Source organism: Amblyraja radiata, chromosome 26, assembly GCF_010909765.2.
Source record: "Amblyraja radiata isolate CabotCenter1 chromosome 26, sAmbRad1.1.pri, whole genome shotgun sequence".
Lineage (NCBI taxonomy): Eukaryota > Metazoa > Chordata > Chondrichthyes > Rajiformes > Rajidae > Amblyraja > Amblyraja radiata.
The window spans coordinates 12,246,739-12,260,534 of record NC_045981.1 but is presented as its reverse complement, the minus strand read 5'-3'; the positions used below and the strand labels follow the sequence as shown (position 1 = coordinate 12,260,534).

Sequence of the window (13,796 nt, the reverse complement as noted above, 5' to 3'; positions counted from 1 at the left end):
ATGGAGGCCAAGTCACTGGATGGATTTAAGAGAGAGTTAGATAGAGCTCTAGGGGCTAGTGGAGTCAAGGGATATGGGGAGAAGGCAGGCACGGGTTACTGATAGGGGACGATCAGCCATGATCAAACATTTTTCCCCTGCATTCGGTCTTACTAACATGTATGCAAACAAAATAACACAATTATAGATTAACATTCATCTTAGTTAAAATTCCTCGTCAACTGTTACAATTTTAGAAAAGTATTTTTGTCTTTCCACTTAAACCAATAAAGACACATGGCTGTTTAGAATCACCCTGAAAGAATAAGTCTGACAATGAAATAATAACTGGCAAGTCACTTTACCTCACAAAATCAAAGAGCTTTAAGTACCAAACTGCTATTTTAATCAGCAGTGTGTTTACTTGTATATTAAACACTGGTTTCCAAAAATAGCTTTCTTACATACTTTTGGAATTTATACACAGTAGTGTAAGATTTGATCTTGTACAGAGGGAGCAAAAATTATAGAAGAGTGAAACGCATACCTCCAGATTCAGGAACAGTTTCTTCCCAGCTGTTATCAGGCAACTGAATTATCCTACCACAACCAGAGAGCAGTGCTGAACTAACTATCTACCTCAAAGGTAGACACAAAATGCTGGAGCAACTCAGCGGGACAGGCAGCATCTCTGGAGAGAAGGAATGGGTGATGTTTCGGGTCGAGACCCTTCTTCAGACTCATGTCAGGGGAGTGGGCAGGACAAAGATAGAATGTAGTCGGAGACAGTAAGACTGGTGGGAGTCTTACTGTCTCCGACTACATGCTATCTTTGTCCCGTACACTCTTCTGACATGAGTCTGAAGTAGGGTCTCAACCCGAAACGTCACCCATTCCTTCTCTCCAAAGATGCTGCCTGTCCCGCTGAGTTACTCCAGCATTTTGTGTCTAACTTCGATTTAAACCAGCATCTGCAGTTCTTTCTTACACTAACTATCTACCTCTTTGGTTGATCCTTCCTTGATCAGACTTTGCAGGCTTTACCTTGCAATAAATGTTATTCCCTTGTACTCTATGTAATACACTGTAAATACACTACACCATATGGCTCGATTGTAATCATCTATTGTCTTTCTGCTGACTGGATAGCACGCAACAAAAGCTTTTCACTGTACCTCGGTATACAGAACAATTAACAAAACTGAAACCGAGTCAAAAATTATCGTGGGGTCAATGATTTAGCTTGACACCAGTGTGGTTCAGAACAATTCCTTTTATTTGTCCACGCTCAATTAATACACGCCTATATTAAAAGAATTATCTCTACAATTTCTAACACAAAATTGAAACACAAGGTGCATTCATTGCCTCTTATGTTGCATTAAAATGAACATAACTTACTAAATAAAGGCATTGCAGACAATAGCATCACAAAAATCAGGCATTTTAGAGGAATTCATTTCATCAAAATATGTGACTGTTTGAATGGAAGCTCAAAAAACACTCCTGGTTCATGTCTGGTCATCTCCTACCAGTGTGGTGTGTGTAAATTAACATATCTTCCAGGGTGCAAGTCTGCATGTTGGACAGAGCTTTTTATTTTCTTGATTCGATTCAAAATTGTTTCTGGAGAATTACTGCAGTGGGATAACATAGAACTAGCGTGAACAAGTGATCGATGCTTGCCATGGACTCGGTCAGCCGAAAGGCCTGATTCTATGCTGTATCCCTAAACTAAACATATTACTATGGTACGGTTGCAATGTTGTACTGTAATTAGTGTTTAATAGTGGTATCGTATTTAACATCAAAATACTTTTCTTGATACAGTATATGAAAGCGTTTTCCATTACTGTATACAAATGGCTAGATGTAGGAATGCCTAGCATTATTCCTGCAGCAAGAAGATAACAATAATTTAATTTTACAGATACAGCATGGAAACAGACTCTTTTGTTCACTGAGTCCACACTGACCTTTGATCCCCCATTCACTCTGGTTCTATGTTATCCCACTTTTGCATCCACTCCCGACACACATGGGGTAATTATACAGTGGCCAGTTAACCTACAAACCCACCCTTTTGACATGTGGGAGGAAAATGGAGCACCCAGAGGAAAGCCACGCGGTCGCAGGGAGAAGGAGCAAACTCCGCACAGGATTGAACTCTGGTCTCTGCTGCTGTAAGGCAGCAACTCTACCACTAACTTACCACTGTTGTTTGCTCTGCAGTCGCACCCGCAGACGAAACACATTACATTGTGGTAGAAAACTGCTGGAAATGCGAACTGAAGGTGGGTCTCTTTTTTCACTGAAGTAGTTTTTCTACAGGTATTAGATGAGTGAAAAACGACAGAAAACGTCAAACAGCCAGCCACACATTGAAAAACAAGGACACCTAAGGAGTAATGCAATTTGAAACCCTGTAGTATGTTACTCAAAACCCATCAAAAAGGACCATTTGGTGGGCCAACAGCTGTGAATCGCACAATTTCTTGAGAACGTACTAAAGCCCACAGCCATAAATGGATATACTAAAATTAAGTGTTATGCTGCTGTGTGCATAGGCAGGTGGAGTGCATGATTGGATGTGTAAAAAGGCCCAGTTAAAGGGCTCTAAAACCTATTTGTTTAAGGCACGGGGTTTCAAATGGGCAAGTCTGATTACCTATACATATCAAAGCTGAGATTACATAACTAATAAAGACACAGGGAACTGCAGAGGCTGCAATCTTGAGCAAAACACAAGTGTTTGAGTAATTCAGCAGATCAGGCAACATAGTGCATGTGGAAGGAATGACTAGGGTTCGGGTTGGGACCCTTCCTCAGACTGATAAAGCCAATGAAAGCACGGGTGCAGGGGGCCGTTCCAATGTAGTCGTCGATGTAGTAGAGAAAAAGTTGGGGAATGGTGGCAATGTATGTTTGGAACAAGGACTGAAGAAGAATCCTGACCTGAAACGTTACCTATCCATTCCCTCCAGAGCTGCTGCCTGACCTGCTGAGTTACTCTTGCACCCTGTGTTATACATGACTGATCATTGGAGTGGGTAGAGCTTAAGTTTAAATAACCAAATATTACAACCATTTCATTTATAACTCGCATTTTTGAGAACAAATAATTTGAGTTATTGAGCATGCTCATGATTCGACGAGACCAGTAGGTGATAAGCTCAGAACTTCATTGGACTTGATTGGGAACTGTTGAGGTATTACCTAAAAGTTTTGTTGTTCGTTGTTCATTTCCTAGTCATCATTTTTAACAGAACCTAAAAGAAAGACACATGATATTAGGTTACCACTTTGAATTATATATATCTGAACCACATAAAAATGTCTATTTTTTAAAAAATAAAAGGCCTGCCCCTGGAACTTATGAACATTAAAAAAATAAGACCTCATGTATGAAATGGTTTTTGTATTCATCACAAATTTTGGAGGATATTTAATAAATTATGGCAAGGCCTTGGAGTCTTCCTTTCTCAATTTCAGAACCAGTCTGAGTGTGGAGGATGTTGATAGGTTTGCAGTGTGCTGTTTCCAGAGTCGGGTTCCCCTTTGAGGGGAGTGGAACATAGCTGATGGATAAAGGTGCATGCATTCTTCACTAGCCATAAGCAAGACCATCAGTTTTAATGAGGTTTCTCTGGAGATCAATTTGCAGCAGATGCAGATGCACTTGGAAGTCTAGTTCTTGTAAAATCTCATCAAGGATATGACTTCAAAATTGCATAATATGTATTTTTTATTTCTTATATTTCATTGAAACATAGTTGTTCCAGTTCAATGACAAAATAATCTGAACTAGAAAACTAATTTGAACATATAGAAATAGTTAGCACCAGCCTTATGGAGGCAAGATTCCTTAGTGGTCCTGTTTTGTTTCCATTTGCTGTGACCTAATATTTTGAGGTTTAATAGCAGTGCAGATGGCATAATTGATTAGAAATGAAAATAAAGAATCTATCTAATTTAATGGGGTAGTAGTACATTTCTTTTAGAGATACAGATTGTTTAGAGAGCCATTAGGCTCACCAAGTTAATATCTTTAGTCAGAGGTGGTGAATCTGTGGAATTAATTGCCACAGACGGCAATTGGGTATTTTTAAGGTGGAGATTGACAGATCTTTGATTAGCAAGGGTTATAGGGAGGAGGCAGGAGAATGGGGTTGAGAGGGAAAGATAGATCAGCTATGATTGAATGGTGGAGTGGACTTGTTGGGCCGAATGGCCTACTTCTGCTCCTATGACTTATGAACTTATGAGCTCCAATTGCCCAACGATCACCCGTTCACACTAGTTCTATGTTATCCCACCTTCTCACCCACTTCCTGCACAATAGGGGAAACCTATAGGCAAATTAACCTCCAAATGTGCACATCTTTTGGGATGTGAGAGGAAACCCACGTGGCCACTGGGAGAACGGGCAAACTCCACACAGATAGCACCTGACAGCACAGGATCGAACCCAGCTCTCTGACGCTGCGAGGCAGCAGCTATACCAGTTGCGCTGCGGTATATGACCCCATAAACTTGACCTATATACAGGAGTACTTGTATTTATACTGTGTTAGCTGAGTGTCAACGGGACTTTTACTGTGGTCTTTCCTTCAGCCGCATGTATGAAACCGTTTTTATTTTCCATCACAGTCTTTCAGATATATCTGTTTAAATTACAAATGACAGTCATAACCTAGAAGCCCCATTTTTTAATGCCAGAGAAAAACTAGCAAGGTGGCTGATTAACTGCAAGTTGTAAAATTGGTACAAGCCAAATTTATGAGGATGGGTCAGAATGACTTGTCTCCACCAAAATAGCTCAAATGAAATTGCAATTTAATTCAGCAAGACAAAGATGACAAGAGACATAAAGTACTCTAAAACATTTTTAACCTGTGTTAGAACATAGTTCTCTTCCACCAGTTTCTCTATAATATCGAAATGATCACGATTTGATATATCTTGAAAAGATGCATTGAATCCAGCAGCCTTAACAGCCTGCAAGAACAAACAGTTCAAAATAACATCATGTAAACACCAATTCATTCGTCTGCGGAATAAATTCATTGATGAACTCTTCACTCTCAATCAGAAAGATAATGTAGCGGGAATTCTCTCAGCCTCTTAGCTTAATGGACTAACCTACAGAGTATTTTATTCTTTAATTTATTGACAGTAATGCACTTCCCTAATTGTCCATGAAAAGAATTGGTGAGCCACTTTCCTTTTTTCCTGAAATCCTTTTTGCGTCATCGAGTAAGGAGTTCTAGTTATTAGACTCAGCTACAATGAAAGAACATGTAAAGAAGACCACATCAAGAGCATTAGATGCAATACACTAAATTGGAGGAAATCCAGTTGAATCATCTAGAAGGTTAGTTCGGGTGTCTGAACGGTGAGAAGGAAAGTGGTAAAAGTTTATATGTTATGCCTCCTTTCATTGCATGCTAAGTGTTAAGAGAAGGGGAGCGACAGGTGATGATGAAATGGTGGGGCAGCGAGTCGCAGAAAGAAAAGTCCCTTCAGAATGGTGAAAGGGGAGGATAGGGGAAAATGTGTCAGCTAGTGAAATCCATTTGGAGATGGTGAAAATTATGCTGTGATCCATTAAAGGCGACACTATAGCACAATTGATAAGGAAGCTGTCTCACAGTCCAGCAACTGGGTTTGATCCTGAAGTCTAAAGTTTACAGGTCCATCCTCTGACAACATGGGTTTCCTCCCACGCCCCTAAGACATGTTGATTGACTGGTTCATTTCTGCTTGTGGGTGGGTGGTCGTGAATCAGAGTGGCATTGATAAGTATACAGGAGAGAATAGGTTACATGGAATGGAACTAATGCTCTGAGAACCAGTTTGACTCAGTGGGTCAAATAGTTTCCTTCTATGTAAAAAGGAAATATGAACATGGGGTGGAAGGTCAAGACCCGGGTTCAATCCTGACTAGAGCGCTGTCCTTATGGAGTTTGTGTGTTCTCTCTGTGACTGCATGGGTTTTCTCCGGGTGCTCGGTTTCCCCCAATGCTCCAAAGACGTGCAGGTTTGAGGGCTTCTGTAAATTGTCCCTCGTGTGTAGGATAAAACTAGTGTCTGGGTGATTGCTGGTCTGCGTGGTCTCTGAGCCAAAGGGCCCGTTTCTACTCTGCATCTGTAAACTAAACTCTAAGCAAGGAGAACTCTCTCTGAATTCTATCTGAGAGGTGGAGTTGAAAGTGGAGATCTGCAAATTCTATCCGAGAGGTGGAGTGATAGAAACAGAAATAGGAGCAGGTGCAGGTCACTTGATCCCTTTGAACCAGCTTTGCGACTGAATACTAACATGGCTGATTTTCTGTCTCAATAACCCTTCTGACTTCCTCCTCATACCTCTTGACGTAATTTGCATTTATAAATTTATCTGTGCCCTTAAAAATATTCAGCAACTTAGCCACTCACCCCTCTGCGGTACCGAATTAAAAAGGTTCACTCTCCTCTGAGTGAAAACAATTCTCCTCTCTCAGTTATAAATCTCTTGCATTGTTTTTTGAGACTGTGATCCATCATTCTAGACACCCTAGCCAGGGGAAATATCCTTCCCATATCTTGTCCTAGCCATGTCAGAATTAAGCATGCTTCAGTTTCATTCCCCCTATTATTATTTTTTAATTGTATTTTTTCGCTGGAGCGTCGGAGGCTGAGGGAATACTTGACAGAAGAATATAAGATGATGAGGGGCGCACATAGGCTGGACAGTCAAAATAGTTTTCCCAGCATGAAAATATTAAAGACTAGAGGGCACACATAGCTTTATGATGATAGGGGCTAAGTTCAGAAGATGCGCAGGACAAGATTTTTGACACAGAGCGTGGTGGGTGCCAGGAATGTGCTGCCAGGAATGGTGGTTGAGGCAGATACGATAGTGGCATTGAAGAGGTTTTTGGATAGACACATGAATATGTAGGGAATGGAGGGATATGAATTCTGTGGAGTTAGATAAAAGATGGTCTTGGCATCATGTTTAAGAAAGAACTGCAGATCCTGGTAAAATCAAAGGTAGATACAAAGTGCTGGAGAAACTCGGCGGGTGAGGCAGCATCTTTGGAGAGAAGGAATAGGCTACTCCCTCCCCAGGCTGATGTCAGGGGAGGGAGTAGGACAAAGGATCATGTTTGGTGCAGACATTGTGGTGGAAGTAGATACGATCATGGCATTTAAGAGGGTTTTGGATAGGCACATGGATATGCAGGGAACTGAGGGATATTGATCACGTACAGGCAGAGGGGATTAGTGTAACGGCATCATGTTCAGCATTGTACATTGTTAGCTGCTGGGCCTGTTCCTGTGCTGTACTGTTCTATGTTCTAGAGAATACAAATCTCGTCGACCTAAGCTCCCCTCATGTAGCAGTCCTGCCATCCAGAAATCGGTCTGATGAACCTTTGTTTGTATTCTGTCTGTGGAGTATATACCTTTTCTTCAGTAAGGAAACTGCTTGGACTCTCACTGTTTTTTATTGATCACAATATTGTGGTCTTACCAGACAGTCTCAAATTCTCTTGCTACAAAAACCAACATATTATTTGATTTTCTTTAACTATTTCTTGCTCATTTGTTTTTTAATAGTGGTCAATGTGTAAGAACACCCACCTGTCTTTGCACATCAACACTTCCTAATCTAACACCATTTAAATTATACAGTATCTTTCTGATTTTCCAACCAAAGTGGAAATTTCATATTTATCCATTAACAAATGGACGCAAAATGCTGGAGTAACTCAGCAGGTCAGGCAGCATCTCGTGACCGTGGATAGGTGACGTTTCGAGTGGAGACCCTTCTTAAGACACTAGGTCTGGAACTGGGCCTGGAATCTATGTGAGTTGCCACAGAAGGCTGTAGAGGCCAAGTCAATGGATATTTTTAAGGGAGAGATAAGTAGATTCTTGATTAGTATGGATGTCAGGGGTTATGGGGAGAAAGCAGGAGGTTTGGGTTAGGAGAGGGAGTTAGATCAGCCATGATTGAATGTTGGAGAAGGCTTGATTGGCCGAGTGGTCTAATTCTGCTCCCATCACTTATGACCGTATGAGTTAACGCCCCAGGCCGGCTGGCAGCTTGGGGAGAGGTGAGGATCGGTGGAGTCTAGTGGGTTGTGGCCTGCGGGTGACCTGGTAAGGGTCAGCAGTTGCGGCAGGCTTGGCCTGTAAGTGGCCGAGGAAGCTGTGGGCCTGGGGTGGTGCCGACAACCCGACCTGGCAGTGACGGTCGGTAGGTCCATCCGCTATAACCAAAACCCATTAGAAAGAGTCCGTGATAACGAGGGTTTACTGTATTTGATTCCTCAAGCAAATCATGGACATACGTTGGGAACAGGTGCACAAGCACTGTACCCTGCAGTACCCCACTCATTACCACCTCCCGGCCCTGAATCATACACTTTTATTCCTACTCTGTATCCTGTCTGCCCACCAATTTTCAATTTATGTGATATTATTCCCATTACCATATAATTTAACTTAACCATTTATGTGGGGCTTTATGATGACAATTTAAAAAAATCAACTGCACGACATGAGAGAGGGAGTTCTCCCTTATCCATTCTTCAGTTGCATCCTGGTATGCAAATTATTAGCCCTGGAGATTTATTCATTCTCAGTTCCTATTTGCTTACTTCTTTCTTTCCATGTGTTCATTAAGTCCGATCAACTAAGGTAAGAGAAAAATTACAATTTAGTAAAAGGAAGGTACCTGAAAGGCACTGGTATGGAATGGCAAGTCTTTGAGAACTGCCTTGCCTGTAGTCAGACAATGAGGAGCCTCATACTGCAGGTTGACCCTTATTTGGAACTAGCTGAGAACCAGGTCAGTAGGAATGCATGTGAAAGTTCATCATTAATCAAGGCAGTGCACAATGTAATGGAAACCATTCTGGGAGTGGGGCGAAGAGGAGGCAAGCACTGACTAGTTTAGTTTAGAGATACAGCATGGGAACAGGCCATCAACCAACGGAGTCCAAGCCGACCATTGATCACACGGTCACATAAGTTCTATATAATGCCACTTTTTCATCCACCCCCTACACACTCACTAAAGACAATTTTACAGAGGCCAGATACAAACCCGTACTTCTTTAGGAGGAACACGAAGCATCCGAAAGTAACCCTCGTGGTTACAGAGAGAAAATGCAAGAAAGAGATTGAATGCAGGTCTCTGGTGCTGTCAGGTAGTAGCTCTACCAGCTGCACCACTGTGCTGCCCTGTGCTACTCATCCAAAGCCTTCCAAATCACCATGTTAGATACTACCCAAATAGAATCCGGTGAAGATTTCTGACAACAGCCCCAAATACTCCAGTTCGACCCACTGGCACAAATACATGAACACAACCCTGGCCCACCCAAAATAATTATTTTTGTTTCAACTCTTGACACAATCATGCCATCTATAGGAACTCTGATGCAGTGATTTATTTTGCTTCCATCAGATGTCAGCGTCGTGCAGCATGGAAACAGGCAATTTGGCATAACTCGTCCACATCAACCAGTGAGCACCCTTCACTATTAATCTCATCTCCCAGCACCTGACCCATAGTCTATGTGTAGACGATTCAAGTGAGCATCTTCTTAAATGCTGTCAGCAACCCAGCTTCAACTCTCTCAGGTACTTACCTCTGCCTGGGTGAAGAAGATCCCCCTCATATCCTCTCTTAACTCTCTTCCTCTTTTCCGTAAATCTATATCCTCTATTTATTCCACTGCTGATGTGGGGAAAAGATTCCTGTAGTCTATCTATACTGGTAATTTTATGAACCTCAATCATGTTCTGTCTTCGCCTCCTTCTGCCACATTCTTATAAACCTCCACTGCATCCCATCATTTTGCACTATGCAGCCACTCATTGATCTGGCCTATCCTTCTATTTCTATACTACTTTCTACTTTGTGGGACAAGAAACAATCAAATTATTACAATCTTCGAGGTTCTACTCATTAAATGGTTACCTCACTTCTTAAATCCATGTTGCAGGACCTCACCCCTTCTCCACCTTATGTCGAGCCGTTCATCCTCCTCTTACAGAATACCCTGCAGCCACTCTGAGATATCCTTGACCCTAGGACCAGGAAGCCAATGTAACAATGTGGAGCTATAAATAAAGTGCTGGAGGAACTCAGTGGATCAGGCAGTATGTGAAGAGGGAATGGACAGGCAACGTTTCAGGTCAAGGTCCTTCTTCAGACTTTAAGATTCCAGTGCAAGTCTCTTGTCTGTACCAAAATGGAGTCTCTTTTGGAGACATACAGTGTGGAAATAGGCCCTTCGGTTCAACTTGCCCATGCCGACCAACATGTTCCATCTACACTAATCCCACCTGCCTGTGTTGGGCCCATATCCATCTACATCTGCCCTATCCGTGTACCTGTCTAATTGTTTCCTAAGCATTGCAATAGTCCCTGCCTCAACTATCTCCTATGGTAGCTCGTTACCCCTTAGATTCCTATTAAATCTTTCCCCCTTCACCTTAAACCTATGTCCTCTGGTTCTCGATTTAGAACTCTGGATTTTGCAGCCACAGACACACCTACTGTATCTGCCTCTCTTACGATAGAATACTCAACCAGTATTGCATTATTACTCTTTTTATCCTGTTACCACCCTTCCTCCCAAATCTGTGCATTTAAGACCCCTCTTCAGGCAGTTGCACCTATCACTTCATCTGACTTTTCAGTTCTGTACTGAAAGGTTCTGAATTCAATCAATCAATAAGATTTATTCATCACTGACACAATAAAGTGCAGTGAAATGAAATTGCCAGCAGCAATACAATCAAAAAGAACACGCAATACACAATAAAAATTTAACACAAACATCCACCACAGCATTCTAAACTGTGGTGAAAGGCACAAAGTACAGTCAGTCCTCCTCCATTGTTCCCCCGTGGTACAGGCCCTCTCATCTGGAAGGTAAGTCCCGAATTGATGCTCCCTTCAGGAGACTGCGGCTTCAGGATGATGTAGGCCGCAGGCCGGCAGTCGGAGCTCTTCTCCAGGGATCTCCGGCGAGGGATCCCGCTCCGGGTGGTAAGTCCACGCCGCGCCTAGAAGCTCCGCAGACCACGGCTTCAAGATGTTGTAGGCCGCGGTCCGGCGGTCGGAGCTCTTCTCCGGGGATCCCCAATGACGGATCCCAGGCTCCGGACACCGGGCTAGAAGCTCCGCAGCCCACGGCTTCAGGCTGTAACAGTCCGAGGGCCAGCGATCGGAGCACTACCTTCTGGCGACCCGGGCATGGGTTCGCCCCGCTCCGCGATGAAAAAAGTCCGCGCTGTGCCCACTGCTGAAGCTCCGGGCAGGACTCCGGGAAAGGCTGCACCAATCCATGGTGTTAGACCGCAAGGGAGGCGACATGGAAAAGCGGTTCCCCCTTTCCCCCCTCACCATCCCCCACACAAGACACACCAAGAGACATTAAAACACACATTTGGACATACTAAAAAAAACAAAAAAAAGTAGAAATGACGGACACGCTGCTGGCAGGGCAGCCGTCTCGCAGCGCCCCCACCGACCAATCTGGAAGTAGAGCACAAAGTAATCTGCCTGAAGTCTGACTACCATCATGTTGGTGTTTCTGCAATCTTGCTGCATGGAAACTAATTGTTGTTTCCTTGTAATCCAACAGTGAATCCACTCCAGCATCTCTGCACACAACATTGAGTGCTGTTGTCTCACAGCTCCAGCAATCAGTTGCTGTCTGCGGAGTTTGCACATTCTCCCTATGATCAAATGGCTCTCCCCAGGTGTTCTGATTTCCTCCCGCAACCCAAACACATGCTGTTCAGGTAATTGGCTGTTGGAAATTGCCCCCGGTGTGTGATAGGAGTGTCAGTTGATGAGAATGCGAGAGAGAATAGGTTACGGCGAAATAAATGGGGGAAGGGGGACAGATGGAAATGCAATGTGGGCTGGCAAGCACTCAACAGGTGAAATGGTTTCCTTCCCGAGGTTTTGTGGTAAAAAATATTCTCTCCTTGGTATTTGGGTAGACTTGGGTTGTTTTCTCCGCAACACCGAAGATTGCAGCGAGTCCTGATAGAAGTATATACAATTATTGTCAATGTTTATAGGAGATGTGCAGAGCATGTTTTTTTTTAATTACTACTACTTACTACACAGAGGGTGGTGAATGTCTGGAACAAACGTGAAATTAAAAAAAAATGTCTGGAACAAATTGCTGAGGGTGGTGTTTGAGGCAGATATGATAGTGGCATTTAAGGGACATTTGGATAGGCACATCGAAATGCAGGGAATGGAGGAATATGGATGATATGAAAGCAGATGAAAGATGGTCTAGCATCATGTTTGGCATAGATGTTGTGGGCTGAAGGGCCTGTTCTTATGCTGTACTGTTCTATGTTCTGGTTTTCTCATCACTTCATGGGACTGCAGCTGTGTAGGATTAATGCCATCTATATACCTTGCAGTGTATAAAATCAGGAGACAAATTGATCGGGTGGATGCACGGAGTCTTTTGCCCAGAGTAGTGTGAATCGAGAACCAGAGGGCAAAGGTTCAAGGTGAAGGGGAAAAGATTTAATAGGAATCTGAGGGGTAACTTTTTCACACAAAGGGTGTATGGAACAAGCTGCCAGAGGAGGTAGTTGAGGCAGGGACTATCCCAACGTTTAAGAAACAGTTAGACAGGTACATGGATAGGACTGCTTTGGAGGGATATGGACCAAACATGGGCAGGTGCGACTAGTGTAGCTGAGACATGACATGGCCACACTTGATTGATGTGGGCAAGTTGGGCCGAAGGGCCTGTTTCCACACAGTATCACTCTATGACACACCAGGTCCTGACAAATCTGTTGCCTCTTTCTGGTGACTGGGGTAGAAATTAATTTTCCAGTAGTTAATGGGAGCTTATGGCCGAGATAGGACACTGGTCGAAGGAATTCTGCAGTGATGTATTTTCCTTATTTGCTAATAATCAAAACAGCATTTTATGAAAGCCATTAGTTACTACACCCCGACAACTTTATATATCTACCCAGAAATTCTGTTGCATGGCAAAATGATTTTATGTTCTAAACAATCAAATATTATTTAAAACCCAATATTGTGTGTGCACCTAGCACAACTCATGAAATTGCACAGAATACAAAGTGCCGGAGTAACTCAGCGGGTCAGGCAGAATCTCAGGGGGACATGGATCGGTGTGGACCTGTCTTCAGACTGATTGTAGTGAGGGAAAGAAAGCTGGAAAAGAGGTGGAGATGGGATCGAGCCTGGCAAGTGCTAGTTGGATACAATCTGCTATCTAGCTTTAATCCCCATGTCAGTATAATAGCTATTAGAAAACCCATGCAATTCTAGCCACTGAAATGGTTATGTTCACAAACACCAATGATATCACCCCACCTAATTCCACTCTACCCTTTTACCGATTTAACACCGTTGAACATTACAAAATGCTCCACGGTTTAACACCATCCTACACATACTAGGGACAATTTTTTATACAAGCCAATTAACCTACATACCTGTATATCTTTGGAGTGTGAGAGGAAACCGAAGATCTCGGAGAAAACGAAGATTCTCTGATTTAAAGCAGTTAATACATTGCCAAATGAAAAAAAATATTTTTCAATCAATCATAATGAAATTTCTCCCCAATTCTCCTGTGCTAAGCCACAAAATGATAGGTACCATTTATGTGATTATCTAGACTGCCATTCTAAAGATTTACAATAGATTACATTTTAGGGCATTTTTCTACATTTAGAGAAAATTGCTGTGCAAAACATTATATATTAAAAACATTATATATCAAAAGGGAAAGAAA

General features: G+C 42.6%; 1 protein-coding gene across 2 annotated transcripts in view; it reads right to left on the bottom strand.

Moving 5' to 3' along the window:
* Positions 1-1,234: 1,234 nt before the first annotated feature.
* The window catches only part of afmid (arylformamidase), a 36,515-nt gene continuing 23,953 nt past the window's right edge, over positions 1,235-13,796 (bottom strand). The window contains exons 11-12 of one of the 2 annotated variants that reach the window (XM_033044259.1): positions 4,873-4,977; positions 1,235-3,248 (exon numbers count right to left, since the gene is read on the bottom strand). In XM_033044259.1, coding sequence (XP_032900150.1) covers positions 3,219-3,248; positions 4,873-4,977 — 135 coding nt within the window. In that variant the 3' untranslated portion in view covers positions 1,235-3,218. The remainder of the gene's footprint in view (positions 3,249-4,872; positions 4,978-13,796) is intronic. The other variant, XM_033044260.1, reaches the window with a different exon arrangement.